The sequence below is a fragment of the Engraulis encrasicolus genome, chromosome 1, assembly GCF_034702125.1.
Source record: "Engraulis encrasicolus isolate BLACKSEA-1 chromosome 1, IST_EnEncr_1.0, whole genome shotgun sequence".
NCBI classification, from domain to species: Eukaryota; Metazoa; Chordata; class Actinopteri; order Clupeiformes; family Engraulidae; genus Engraulis; species Engraulis encrasicolus.
In genome coordinates, this window is record NC_085857.1 from 57,890,289 (window position 1) to 57,905,689 (window position 15,401).

General features: G+C 42.0%; 1 protein-coding gene across 1 annotated transcript; it reads right to left on the bottom strand.

Annotated features, from left to right (window-relative positions):
- Positions 1-5,485: 5,485 nt before the first annotated feature.
- Positions 5,486-14,814, bottom strand: LOC134458663 (mucin-2-like; the record flags this gene model as incomplete). Its single annotated transcript, XM_063211096.1, has 10 exons — positions 5,486-5,785; positions 6,356-6,498; positions 7,538-7,602; positions 8,643-8,758; positions 9,435-9,628; positions 9,837-9,901; positions 11,941-12,027; positions 12,913-13,725; positions 13,768-14,259; positions 14,317-14,814. Coding segments are annotated over 10 exons (2,571 nt in total), but the record flags the coding sequence as incomplete, so codon positions are not given.
- Positions 14,815-15,401: the final 587 nt, after the last annotated feature.

Consider the following 15,401-nt stretch of genomic DNA (forward strand, 5'->3'; position numbering starts at 1 on the left):
TGATATATAATGTGAACTGCCTCTCTACACTTTGTTTTGACTTTTGGAATCACAAGCAAATTCTTCTCCGTTGACCTTAGTGACCTGGTTGGTGCGTACAGCTGAAACATATCTAGTAAATAGGTGGGTCCCATTCCATTTAATGATTTAAACACAGCATTGCCTTAAAATCAATTCTGTAGCTTACTGGGAGCCAATGCAGCAATCTCAAGATTGGAGTAATGTGGTCGAACTTCCTTGTTTTCATAAGAACCCTTGCTGCTGCATTTTGTACAAGTTTAAGCTGTTTGGTGGTCTTTTGGGGAGGCCTGTAAAAAGACTGTTACAGTAATCAACCTAATTAGAAATGAAGGCATGTAGTAGCTTCTCCAGATCATGTTTTGACATAAGGCCCCTAAATTCAGAGACATTTTTTTATGTGATAAAATGCAGACTTAGTAATGGCTTTCATGTGACTGTTAAAGTTTAGGTCACTGTCAATGAGGACCCCAAGATTGTTTAACTGTATCCCTTGCTTTCAGTCCCTTCCTTTCAAGGATAGTAGCAATCTACTGTATTGTCTCCCCTCTCTTTTCCCAAATATAATTACTTCAGATTTATCTGTGATCAGCTGGAGGAAATTGTGAGACATCAGTTTGTTAATTTGGTCAATGCCACGATCAAGTGATTCAAGGGGGGTGTAGTCATTGGGGGACATAGATAGATAGAGTTGGGTATCATCCGCATAGCTATGTAAATTTATTGAGTTATTCTTGATAATGTGTCCCAGTGGCAGCATATACAGATTGAACAATAGTGGTCCCAGAATGGAGCCCTGGGGGACCCCACAGTTCAGAGACATCGGTGATAAGGTATGTCTTCCAATGGCGACAAAAAACTTCTTTGTTGTAGGTAAGACTTTAACCAGTTGATCACTATGCCTGTAAAGTCAACCCAGTGTTCCAGTCTATGTAGTAGTATGGCATGATCAACTGTATCAAACGCTGCACTTAATACCACTCAAATCAGTAGACACACATAGGGTTCTTTCTAATATTCAGACTCCCGTCCTCGGCCTGTGCTTGTGGTCTAACGCTTCGCTGACGCCCCGCCTCCGTGAACAAAACAATAAAGTATCCCTGCTGTCAGCCTAACCACAGCAGCTTTTGGCGCACAATTCTTCACTCACCATCCCGATTGCAAATGAGAAACTGATATTAGAATTGCGCTTTTGCAAGATATTGAAATACATTTCTGTCGTCAGTGACGCCATCACGAGGCCACAAGCAGGCAAGGGCGCAAGAGAGGACGGGAGTCCGCATATTAGAAAGAAACCATAGAGATGCTGATAAGTCACTCACATCCAGGGCTCTAAATGAACTTTTTCACAACTGGATATGATCCATCAGAAATAGGCAGACGACCATATGGTGCCAGAGGCAAACACAGGAACACCAGGAAGGATGTCACATGCCAAATGTGTTAACCAATCACATGAAATGAATTCACAATAAGGTCTGTTTTAATTACTGTAGGCTATGTATCCACTCCTTTTATGACCGTAAAAATTAGTTGCGTTGCAGTGGGATATCCTGCTTGTTAAAAATAGAACGCGTGCCCATCAGTAAAGGAGGCGTTTGAATAAACAGATGAGGAAAAAAGGAAATAATAAAGGTATGACATGTCGTGCTATTAAACTTTAAAGGTACACTTTGCAGGAAAAGGCCATAAAAGATACTGCAACTATGTTGCTCATTGAAACTAGGTTGCCTAGGCTATTGCCAAATTTGATCTTTTCATGAAAGTTTACTATGTAATAAACTAATATTTTCTAGTATGGCGCAAGTACAGTTCAAGTACAGCAAGTACATTTCTGGAAATCGTGAGCTGAGAATTATAAGGTTCTATCTCCATTTTTGGTAAAATTGAGTTTTTGACATAATCTGACCCATGACATTTTTATTAATGCCTGTGTGGTGTTATTTTGTTTAAAAAGTATTATTTCACATTGTTATTAATAAAATAAAAAGGTTCTATCTCACAAAACGACTGGGATGTAAAAACTTTGATGCTCAATATTTCAGAACTAACCTAAACGGAGATAGAACCTTATAATTCTAAGCTCACGAAATTCAAAATGGCTGACCATGGAGAAGATCCCCCTTTTCACGTATGAAAAGTAAAATTTTTCCAGTCATAATGAATACCTAGAATTTGATGGTTGTGGTAAGTATTCATGAAAAAGGTAACATTAGTGGGTAACACTTTACAATAAGGTTACATGAGTTATGACAGAATAATGTCTGAAGTAATGATTGAATAATAGTGAATAAACACATGAGTCATGTATACGGTAATGTCTACACCATTAGTAGTCATTAATTACTGATGGCTGGAGTAATAATTATTCACTATGAAGTAAATGTGGTACATCAAGGGTCAATTAAGAGTGTGAGTTCCAAATGTTAATAAATCATGTGTTGTAGAAGGAGAGAGGTGCCGCACACTCACAAGTTAAATAAACAGTTTTTAATGTGACAACGTTTCGGCCTGTCGGCCTTCTTCAGGTCACGTGTGACACGTGACCTGAAGAAGGCCGACAGGCCGAAACGTTGTCACATTAAAAACTGTTTATTTAACTTGTGAGTGTGCGGCACCTCTCTCCTTCTACAATTGTATTTTCTGGTTGCCAGCACCTCTGTTTCTGGTGTGCGTTTTGCACCTCCACTCAATAAATCATGTGTTAACGGAAAAAGATCATACCATATCTTTCCGTTCATATATGAATCAGACCTTAGTTAAAGGGACAGTTTGGTCAATTTCAACATGCAGTTGTAATGCTCACACTACCCTGGACTTGTCAGTACCTGAGATTTTTTTTTTCTTCTTCTTCCGCCGTTTCCGAGATCCTGGTCATTGTAATGGGGGCAGCTCTTTGTTTACATTTCAAAAAAACATTTTTATTTATTCCCAAAAACATCCAAAAGGTTATAAAACATCAGCAGACAACTAGCAAACAGCAGTACCTTTTGGGAAAATATTTGGAGTTGGCATATGTTTCATTTTTAAAAAATGTAAACAAACGCTGCCCCCATTAGAATTGCTCATATCTCGGAAAGGGCTGAGCCGAAAAATGTGGCATCACCAGGTACTGACAAGTCAAGGGTAGCGTGAGCAATACAACTGCATGTTGAAATTGACCAAACTGTCCCTTTAACGGTGCATGAGTAATAATGGAATGATTTGGTCAGTAATTCCGATTCATGGTCTGTATTTATGGTGAAACAAATAATAAATTATTTTTGCAGTTTTAAGTAAATGTGGTTCATCGTTGATGAATTAATTGCAGGATTTTACCAATCCAGTATTACCATTGCAGAAAAAGGCATGCCATATCGATCCAGGGACAGTTTTACCTGAATTTGACCGTGGAAAGAGTGAGAAAATTGTGTGATGCTACTATAATTTGTTAAGAAAACCTTCCCTGAGTTAGTGTCTTTACAACCCTGCCTTCAGGCAGATATGAAAGATTTTGGGACTTTTATTCAGTGTGTAATTCATGAATACATGTAAAACATGAATACAAATTTTATTTTGACATAAGATGTCACAGTGTTAGAAACAGGACGTGGGGAATTAGTTGGAGCATGGCAGGCTGTTGTCAACATGCTGTGAGACATGTTACTTAAAACTGCAAAAATAATGTATTATTTATGTCACCATAAATAGACCATGAATTGAAATTACTGACCAAATCATTCCATTATTACTCATGCACCATTAACTAAGGTCTGATTCATATATGATCAGAAAGATATGGTATGATCTTTTTCAGCAATGTTAACACATGATTTACTAACATTTGGAACTCACACTCTTAATTAACCCTTGATGTACCACATTTACTTCATAGTGAATCATTATTACTCCAGCCATCAGTAATTAATGACTACTAATGGAGTAGACATTACTGTATACATGACTCATCTGTTTATTCACTATTAATCAATCATTACTTCAGACATTATTCTGTCATAACTCATGTAACCTTATTGTAAAGTGTTACCCATTAGGGAATGGGTAGCATGAATTCTGGAAATAAACAACTGAAAATGTTACCCAGTGTACCTTTAAGCCTGTCAAGATGAAACGGTATCTCGACTCCCGGGATATCATGATGATTGAAAACCCCTGGGAATAGACGCTGTTGCCAAAAGCCCGACAATAGCCCTAATTGGAAACGTAGTCTACGAATTCCTTGGCAGCTATGAGTGGCCCAAGGCTATCAAGGAAAAAAAGCCAATTGTCTCATTTCAATGACCAACACAATGCATGCACGCACTTTTAAATCTTTCACTGACCTCCAATGGGATCAAGGTCAAAATGATAAGGAACAAACAAAATTCTTATGAACGCAGTTGGATTATCCAAACAAGAGACCAATTTTACTGTCAAAGTATGCAGACACAGGAACCATTTAAGTAGGCCTTATGCAAGAACTCAAAGAACTCAAAAATAGCCTCTACGGTTAACGGGTTAAATACTAAGACGCGCATTTTGAATTATGTGTTCTTTCAGTTGTAACATACCAACATTTTAATAAAATACCTCAAATCTCATGAGCCTGAATGCTGCGTTATGCAGCTCCAGGCACCAAAGGTCAATGTTGTGCAACGCAACATCCAGCATCAGTGGTTTAAAGGTAGAGCATGTAGTAGGATTGCAGCCAGATCAGGTATTGGCAACTATTAATTATTTTCTTTGAATAGAAGAGCATGCCGGCAGACCCTTTCTCTCTTCGATGAAAAGACTCAAATACTTCATAACAATGTTGGTATGACATTACAGATTTAGACAGTAGTTCTTAACTTGGGGGTGACACTACACCACTCTACCCAACATGCAACACTACACTACACCAGTGGTTCTTAACCTGGGATGCAGGCAGACCCTGGGGGTGACACTACACTACACTACCCAGCATGCAACACTACACTACACTAATGGTTCTTAACATGGGATGCAGGCAGCCCCTGGGGGCATGCCAGACAGGGCAGGGGGTCCGCAGATTTTTGTCAGTGTTGAGGTTGTGACCAAAAGTCTGTTTGTGAAGATTATATTTAGGCCAAATCAAAACCAAATTTAAACATGTTTTGGTCCTCATGTTAAGTCATTAAGGTCTTGAGCAAGAGTCAATGTAATTAAACACTTCCCCATTTTTATGAGTGCATGTGTAAAAGTTTGGGTTGGGGGTGCACAGCTTCTCTCGGGCACTAAGGGGTTAACCGGATATTTATGAAAACATGAAAAGGCCTATACTGAATTGACAATGGTAATAAATAGACTGGGAAAAGATTGTATTTGTGAACGGGTATCTGAAATCTCAGTACTTAAGTACTAAAAAAAAGTCATACTGTACCCTCAAAGAAAATAAATTATTTATTTGACATATACAGTGAGGCATGTAAAATCAGGAAACTCCCATTTTAAACTATTGTCACCGAAACATTACATATGATAAATTATTTGGACTTCATATGTGTAATCCAGACAGAGAAGACATAAATAAGTCAAAGCATGATTACAATATTAAGAATATTTTAAATAACTTCTTATACATATGATAATAGTCCTTCATTTGGAATGGATCCTTCACCCTCCTCTGTGAGTAAGTCCTCACATCATTGGATGGTTTGGTGAGCGGCGTTTCACAGAGCCAACCACTGCCCCTGTAGCAGGAGAGCCCCGCCCACCAGAATCCAGGTGACGACAATGTTGACACTGCAGGCCATGCCAGAGGAAACAGCTGATGGCAGAAGGAAACAAAAATAATCATGAATGCTTCATGCTGACTTTATAACAGCTGCTATGAATGTGTTATGCAGGAACACGTCAAGTTAAGTGTTACCCATTTATACAAAATAGAAGGAAAACAATGGTGGACATCAACTATTTTTCAACTGCAGCAAGACTTACGGGATTTATATACATGAAATAAAAGACACACAAGGACATCAATTACATCTCATCTGGAGAGGGATTATGAGAATTATACAACATAAGGATTGCAGTCATGTTTCAACTGGATTAAGAGTTATCCCTTTATTCATTCCATGCTGAATAAATCACGTCACATTTTAGTGTGGTATGAGCTGTATGCTACATAGAAGGACCATGAGCACGTCAGTAACATTCCAACTGGAGTGAGAGTTATCCTTCTGTCTCTTCTATGCTGTATAGATCCTATGTCACATTTCAACTGTAGCCAGAGTTATGCGATATAAAAGAGGAAGATGTGATTTAAAACAGAATATGCCAAATAATATATTTGACCTCTGACATTTTTCACCAGCTAGTTACGTAATAAGTGACTCACCTATACCGTTGAGCGAGGTGATAGTGAAAGTGAGGTTTCCACTTAGGGCAGCTCGCTGCATGGTGGTGTATATTTCTGTGGTGTTTGGAAGGGTGCCATTGGCCGTGAATGTCAGATCCGTGTTATGGATGATCGAGCCTTGGCTGAAAGATCAGATAAACAGAACAAGAGTGTCAAGCACACAGTCAAGTCAAGTCAGCATTGATTGTTACTTTCTTCATTACCCCAGGTCATACAATGAAAATTAAATTATGTTTCTCTCTCTATACCAGGCCAGGACATTTACAGACAGACATTAAAGTATGAGACAGAACAAATAACAGTGATGAAGTAGTAACAATGACGTGATGAATTAATAAATAACAACTGAAAATTTAACATTGAACATTTAACATATAGAAAAAACTAGATAAAAATAGAATGGAAACATTAATAACTAGAAATTCACTCAGAGAGTGCAGACCTCTGCCAAGGAAGCTGTTTGATAGGACATTTGACTATGTTACACAATATTTTTTATTTTAAATCTTTCTGCCTTCTTTTTGTGGAGTTAGAAACTGAAATGCCAATATTCACCCTGTCCGCAATTCAATTTGCGGTCACTAGGGGCGACTAGATTTCTAGGCTATCAATGGTGAAGAATCTTTTTTAAAAATCCTGGTTCCGGTTCGTGATCCGGATCACCACCACAATTTAATCACTTTCTCCTTGGGTCATTTCCAACAACTCCAGAGTTTCATCCAAATCCGTTTGTAAGTTTTTGAGTTACTGTATCCTGCTGACATATAGACAGACAGACAAACCAACGTAACCGAAAATATAATCTCCTTGGCAGAGGTAATACAGTTTTTCTCGATTGCTTCCACACAATTTCTGGTACTTCACACACAATTCTCGGAACATCTCACCCATTTCCCAACTCCCCTAACCAATGTCACTGAACACTAAGCACAATTCCTTCTTTACATTCACATTTCAGTTTTAATATACACTCTTTTCAAACCACTACACACAATTATCTGGATTACACCCAATTTTCATGAAGAAAATCCCTGGTTGTCAAAAAAACTGTAATAACAATAACAATAGCAATAATAATACACAGGAGTGTCAAGCACACGGTCAGTCAAAACCATGCAAATCATTAATAGTTTTCATCAAATTAAAGTATTTAATATCAACCTGAAATTCCTGGTGGTCAGACTTATGAACAAGGGCGAGTAATCCTGAATGAAGAACGGCTCAAGCTGGAAAGAAGAAACATTTGCCACATTAGTACAGTTTGTAGGTTTGGGTATGCATTAAATTACATTAAATTACATTAGACTTAGCTGATACTTTTATCCAAAGCGACTTACGGTTCTTTTAAGTACAGGTTATTATTTATAGTCCCTGGTGCAGTGTGGGCTTAGGAGACTTGCTCAAGGGCCACCTCAGCCATGGAGTGTGGTAAGGAGAGGTAGGGATGGGATTTGAAATTACAACCCTCTGTGCTAAAGCCCATCTTCTTAATCACCTGGCCACGGCTGGCCACATTATGCACATTAAAGGGATATAGGGTAGAATTAAAAGGTTAATTAATTACGTCCCAAGTTGGCTGATGCTTAAAGGTACACTGTGCAGGAAATGGTCAAAAAGGTAGGCCTACTGCAACTATGCTGCTCATTGAAACTGGGTTGCCTGTTGCCAAATTTGATCTTTTTATGAACGTTTACTAAGTAATAAACTAATATTTTCTAGTATGGCCCAAGTACTGTCATTTTCGTAGCTAAAAATGGCTATTTCTGGAAATTGAAAATGGCGGACCATCAAGCAGATCCCCCTTTTCATGTATGAAAAGCGCAATTTTTCCAGTCATATTGAATACTTTGATTTTGAATTGAATAACATTGCAAGTGGCTCACAGATATTACAGGGTGTCGGTTACAGTCACTGGAGCAGTTAAATAACATTGCAAGTGATTTACAGATATTACAGGGTATTGGTCACAGTTCCTGGAGCAGTGTGTGGATACAGTAGGTGCCTTGCTCCAGAACACTCTATCCACGGAGCGGAGGGATTGGTATGGGTGGGGATTGAACATGCAACCCTGTAATCTAGAGTCCAACTCCCTAACCATGATACTGCCCCGAAATGCCTACCTCTTTTTTGATGAGCCTAGCTCTTGTCATTATACTACCTACCTCTTTTTTGATGAGCACGACTCTGTCCTTATACATGTGTATCTGTGTAGTGCATGTGTGGCATTGCCTTCTCTGTAGTGTACTGTATGTGTGACGTTTCCTACCTCTTTTTTGATGAGCATGGCTCTGTCCTGATACGCTGTGGAGCTGGAGTTGGTCAGGTCGGCTGTAAACGTCTCATTGGTTTTGAACTGGACGTTAGGTGTGGACCTCGGAGCACCTGGAAGTATGACAACATGGGTTCATTAGGTGGAGTCTATGGTGTGTGTGTGTATGTGTGTGTGTGTATGTGTGTGTGTGTGTGTGTGTGTGTGTGTGTGTGTGTGTGTGTGTGTGTGTGTGTGTGTGTGTGTGTGTGTGTGTGTGTGTGTGTGTGTGTGTGTGCGTGGGCGTGCATGAGTGTTTTAGGGCTGCTCGATTATGAGAAAAATCAATATCACGATTATTAGTCAATATTGACATTTTTTTAGATGATATTTCTTTTAAAGACAAATAATTGTGCAAAACAATTAACAATCTTCCCTCCCTTCAGCAGTGAAAGTGGAGGGCCATAGAGAAACACACCTTGGTGTTCTGCATGAGTGTTGGGTAGCAAATCTGTTTTGTGCTCGCAGTAGCTCAATTGGAGGGGAATGTATTCTGCTTAGCTTAACCTACCTTTTGGCACTAAAGGCAAATGACAATATAGTTTCAACTCGATATCATGGAATTTGATATTGTTTGACAGCAATATTGATATCACAATACAGATTTGGCATATTGGACAGCCCTAGGTTGTGTGTGTGTGTGTGTGTGTGTGTGTGTGTGTGTGTGTGTGTGTGTGTGTGTGTGTGTGTGTGTGTGTGTGTGTGTGTGTGTGTGTGTGTGTGTGTGTGTGTGTGTGTGTAGATCCTTACTTGTGATAACAACAGAGTTGGTATCCAGACTCAGTGTGTTGTTGAATCCTGGCTCGTTGACGGCCTCCACCAGTGCCTCCTTTATCTCTGTATCGGCAGGAAGTGGGTCGGTGGACTCCTCATTGAACACCAGCTCAACATCCGTCTCCACATTGTCCGTCCTGCTGCTGCTGCTTGTACCAGACACTTTCTGCCTATGGTAGGATGCAAACAGACGATTAGTTTCACACACAAACTTAATATGCAAGTGTACACGCACAGGAACGCACACACACACACACACACACACACACACACACACACACACACACACACACACACACACACACACACACACACACACACACACACACACACACACACACAGAAACACACACATACACACTCAACCCACATGCCTACCTGAAGCCCGTGACAATTGTCCTCTCAAAACGCTCTCCATATATTTTCTTGTAGATACCATCAAACTGCAGAGAAATGAACGAGAGAAGTTAATATTATTATTATTACTATTACTATTAAAGAGTGCAGTTATTAGTTATTACTATTATTACTATTATTATAGTAATTGTTATTGTTATTATCATCATTATTATCAATTTTATTACTACTAGTGCTGTCAATTGATTAAAATATTTTAATCTCGATTAATCGCACAAATGCTCACGATTAATCACATTTTTATAACTCACTCACGATTAATCACATTTTTATCACACAATTTTGTTTCATTGAAAATAATGTTTAATACGATTATCAATGTACAGAAAATAGGCTAGGTTTGTGCAAAAGTACTTTTTTTTAACTGAAAACATGGACGGTTAAATATATTGGCATCTGCAATAATAGCATAGGCCTATGATAAAAATAGGGGTGAGCAAAACAGATTGCACCTTGCCACTCTTGAAGAATTATAGGCCTATTATATTTTAGGCCTTTCAGCTGATATTTGCAGACTACTATTACATTCATAAAGATGTATTACTTAGTTAGAAAACCAACAAGCCTGAAGATAAAGCTCAAATGTTGCTTATGACAGCCCTGACATTAATAATGACAATTTTCAAGTGTCGGCCTAGTTCCAACTTAAGTGCTATGAAATAGGCCTAGTTAATTTATTAACGCCTTCCTTGTTGTCTACCTCACTGTTGGAGGTCGGACGCTGTGTGCGTGTGTATTTGACAGCTGAAGCTCCCAACTGCCGAGTCCCGAGGGGGCACTCTTCACAGCGTGTCTGTTACCGGGCATGCTGGGAGTTGTAGTCTAACAACTCGGCGATTAGCCAGTTTTTGAACAAAAATTACTGGGGCACAGTGAGCGTTAAACTTAAGATAAACAAATATTGGCGTTAAAAGGAGTTGCGTTAACTCAATAATAATGCGTTAACTTGACAATTTTGACAGCACTAATTATTACCCTTATTGGTAACACTTTACTTGACACCCCCTTTCATATGACTGGCATAACATAATCATAACTATGACATAACATTAATGAATGTTAATGACTGCTGTCAATAATTGTCAAGTCATTAATGTCAAGTTGCCATGACATAGATGCTTCCCAGCGAGGGTTCTGAGCAAATGTCAAATTGTCGTGACAAAGGCATGAGCAGTCTTTGTCATCGTGGTAAATGTGATGTTGTCATAACAAAGGCATCTCAACAATGTCAGATTGACTGTAAAAAGTGTGGCATAATGGACTACATGATAATTAATGACAACAGTCATTGAAATCTTGAATGCTCATGCCAAGTGTTCTGTCATGGTTATGTATGACAATGATATGTCTTAGGAAGCGGGGTACCAATTATAACTAGATTGCATTTTCGCAGAAAATGCTGGAAGCGGGCTTGCCTTTTGGGGCAGAGCTGAGCAGTTTTATTTTTGATATCTCTATACCTAAATTAAAAACAAACTACTAACCATGTTTCTAACACAACCAGAGGGTTAAAAAGTAATGGGAGTTGGGACATGAACTTTTCACCGTTTAGAGTCATCTCATAGAGCAGGCTAACAACGCGTCAACTAAACTTCTAGGTGCAAGTGTTGATGATTTATGAAGGAAAAAGTCTCCTACACTCTGATCTGTAGAGTGGACGGAAGATTCTACCATTGTTTTCTATGGGGACCCAAACTTGCACAAAATCGACGAAAACGGAAAAAAACGATAAGGGGTATGGACACAAAAAGCATTTTTTGAAATCTCCAAGCCGAGCCGGTTGTTTTAGTGTTTGAACGGTGTCTTTCTCAAAAGCCCTGGGAGGAGAAGCGGCTTCCATTTTTACAGACCTGCACTAGATAACCAATAATAAACAGGACTTAGAGATCACTAAAAGCGTGGCAAGCCCGCTTAATAATAACAACATCAACAACAACAATAACAACGACAGAAACAACAACAAAATAATAACAACAATACTACTACTACTACTACTACTAATAACAATAATAATAGTTGTTGTTGTTATTATCATTAATATTATTTATAAAAGCTTTAGACTTACCACTGCTTCAACCTCCGCAGCCTGCTTCTGGAATGCAGAACTCTGGGTGTCGGTAAGCTCCTGGGTGAAGACGATGACAATCACAACCTGCACAACAACCGTCGGATTTGGGACCTGCGTGATGGTGGGGGCTGCAGTGGTGGTGGTGGTTGTAGCTGTAGTAGTGGTGGTTGTAGCTGTAGTGGTGGTGGTGTTTGGAGCTGTAGTGGTGGTAGTGGTGGTGTTTGGAGCTGAAGTGGTGGTAGTGGTGGTGTTTGGAGTTGTAGTGGTGGTAGTGGTGGTGTTTGGAGTTGTAGTGGTGGTAGTGGTGGTGTTTGGAGCTGAAGTGGTGGTAGTGGTGGTGTTTGGAGTTGTAGTGGTGGTAGTGGTGGTGTTAAGATCTGTAGTTGTGGTGTTCGGAGCTGTAGTGGTGGTGGTGTTAAGATCTGTAGTGGTGGTGTTTAGAGTTGCACTGGCGGTAGTTGAAGCTGAAGTGGTGGTGGTTGGAGATATAGTGGTGGTGGTGGTTGGAGCTATAGTTGTGGTGGTTGGAGTTGTAGTGGTAGTGGTTGGAGTTGTAATGGTGGCGGTGGTGGTTGGAGTTGTAGTGGTGGTTGCAGTAGTAGTGGTGGTTGTTGGAGTTGTAGTGGTGGTGGTGGTTGGAGTTGTAGTGGTGGTGGTTGGAGTTGTAGTGGTGGTGGTGGTTGGAGTTGTAGTGGTGGTTGGAGTAGTAGTGGTGGTGGTGGTTGGAGTTGTTGTGGTGGTGGTGGTTGGAGTTGTGGTGGTGGTTGGAGTTGTAGTGGTGGTGGTGGTTGGAGTTGTAGTGGTGGTGGTGGTGGTTGGAGTTGTAGTGGTGGTGGTGGTGGTGGTTGGAGTTGTGGTGGTGGTTGGAGTTGTAGTGGTGGTGGTGGTGGTGGTGGTGGTTGGAGTAGTAGTGGTGGTGGTGGTTGGAGTTGTGGTGGTGGTGGTTGGAGTTGTAGTGGTGGTGGTGGTTGGAGTTGTGGTGGTGGTTGGAGTTGTAGTGGTGATGGTGGTGGTTGGAGTTGTAGTGGTGGTGGTTGGAGTTGTGGTGGTGGTTGGAGTTGTAGTGGTGGTGGTGGTTGGAGTTGTAGTGGTGGTGGTTGGAGTTGTAGTGGTGGTGGTTGTGGTTGGAGTTGTTGTGGTGGTTGTTGGAGTTGTAGTGGTGGTGGTGGTGGTTGGAGTTGTAGTGGTGGTGGTTGGAGTTGTGGTGGTGGTGGTTGTTGGAGTTGTAGTGGTGGTGGTGGTGGTGGTTGGAGTTGTGGTGGTGGTTGAAGTTGTAGTGGTGGTGGTTGTGGTTGGAGTTGTTGTGGTGGTTGTTGGAGTTGTAGTGGTGGTGGTGGTGGTTGGAGTTGTAGTGGTGGTGGTGGTTGGAGTTGTGGTGGTGGTTGGAGTTGTAGTGGTGGTGGTGGTGGTGGTGGTTGGAGTTGTAGTGGTGGTGGTGGTTGGAGTTGTGGTGGTGGTGGTTGGAGTTGTGGTGGTGGTTGGAGTTGTAGTGGTGATGGTGGTGGTTGGAGTTGTAGTGGTGGTTGGAGTTGTAGTGGTGGTGGTTGGAGTTGTAGTGGTGGTGGTGGTTGGAGTTGTTGTGGTGGTGGTTGGAGTTGTAGTGGTGGTGGTTGGAGTTGTAGTGGTGGTGGTGGTGGTTGGAGTTGTAGTGGTGGTGGTTGGAGTTGTAGTGGTGGTGGTTGGAGTTGTAGTGGTGGTTGGAGTTGTAGTGGTGGCGGTTGGAGTTGTTGTGGTGGTTGTTGGAGTTGTAGTGGTGGTGGTGGTGGTTGGAGTTGTAGTGGTGGTGGTTGGAGTTGTGGTGGTGGTGGTTGTTGTTGGAGTTGTAGTGGTGGTGGTTGGAGTTGTAGTGGTGGTGGTTGTGGTTGGAGTTGTTGTGGTGGTTGTTGGAGTTGTAGTGGTGGTGGTGGTGGTGGTTGGAGTTGTGGTGGTGGTTGGAGTTGTAGTGGTGGTGGTGGTTGGAGTTGTAGTGGTGGTGGTTGGAGTTGTAGTGGTGGTTGGAGTTGTAGTGGTGGTGGTTGGAGTTGTAGTGGTGGTGGTTGTTGGAGTTGTAGTGGTGGTGGTTGGAGTTGTAGTGGTGGTGGTGGTTGGAGTTGTGGTGGTGGTTGGAGTTGTAGTGGTTGTTGGAGTTGTAGTGGTGGTGGTTGGAGTTGTAGTGGTGGTGGTGGTGGTGGTTGGAGTTGTAGTGGTGGTGGTGGTGGTGGTTGGAGTTGTGGTGGTGGTGGTTGGAGTTGTAGTGGTGGTGGTTGCAGTTGTAGTGGTGGTGGTTGTTGGAGTAGTAGTGGTGGTTGTTGGAGTAGTAGTGGTGGTGGTTGGAGTTGTAGTGGTGGTGGTGGTGGTTGGGGTTGTAGTGGTGGTGGTTGGAGTTGTTGTTGTGGTGGTTGGAGTTGTTGTGGTGGTGGTGGTTGTTGTTGGAGTTGTTGTGGTGGTTGTTGGAGTTGTAGTGGTGGTGGTGGTTGGAGTGGTAGTGGTGGTGGTTGGAGTTGTAGTGGTGGTGGTGGTTGGAGTTGTAGTGGTGGTTGTTGGAGTTGTAGTGGTGGTGGTGGTGGTTGGAGTTGTAGTGGTGGTGGTTGTTGGAGTAGTAGTGGTGGTGGTGGTGGTTGGGGTTGTAGTGGTGGTGGTTGGAGTTGTTGTTGTGGTGGTTGGAGTTGTAGTGGTGGTTGTTGGAGTTGTAGTGGTGGTGGTTGGAGTTGTAGTGGTGGTGGTTGGAGTTGTAGTGGTGGTGGTGGTTGGAGTTGTAGTAGTGGTGGTTGGAGTTGTAGTGGTGGTTGCAGTTGTAGTGGATGTGGTTGGAGTTGTTGTGGTGGTTGTTGGAGTAGTAGTGGTGGTGGTGGTGGTGGTTGGAGTTGTAGTGGTGGTTGGAGTTGTAGTGGTGGTGGTTGGAGTTGTAGTGGTGGTGGTGGTGGTTGGAGTTGTAGTGGTGGTGGTGGTTGGAGTTGTAGTGGTGGTGGTGGTTGGAGTTGTAGTGGTGGTGGTTGGAGTTGTAGTGGTGGTGGTTGGAGTTGTAGTGGTGGTGGTTGTTGGAGTTGTAGTGGTGGTGGTGGTGGTGGTTGGAGTTGTAGTGGTGGTGGTTGGAGTTGTAGTGGTGGTGGTTGTTGGAGTTGTAGTGGTGGTGGTGGTGGTTGGAGTTGTAGTGGTGGTGGTGGTTGCAGTTGTAGTGGTGGTGGTTGGAGTAGTAGTGGTGGTGGTGGTTGGAGTTGTTGTGGTGGTGGTTGGAGTTGTAGTGGTGGTGGTGGTGGTTGGAGTTGTAGTGGTGGTGGTTGTTGGAGTTGTAGTGGTGGTTGGAGTTGTAGTGGTGGTGGTGGTGGTTGGAGTTGTAGTGGTGGTGGTGGTGGTTGGAGTTGTTGTTGTGGTGGTTGGAGTTGTAGTGGTGGTGGTTGGAGTTGTAGTGGTGGTTGTGGGAGTTGTAGTGGTGGTGGTTGGAGTTGTAGTGGTGGTGGTTGGAGTTGTTGTGGTGGTGG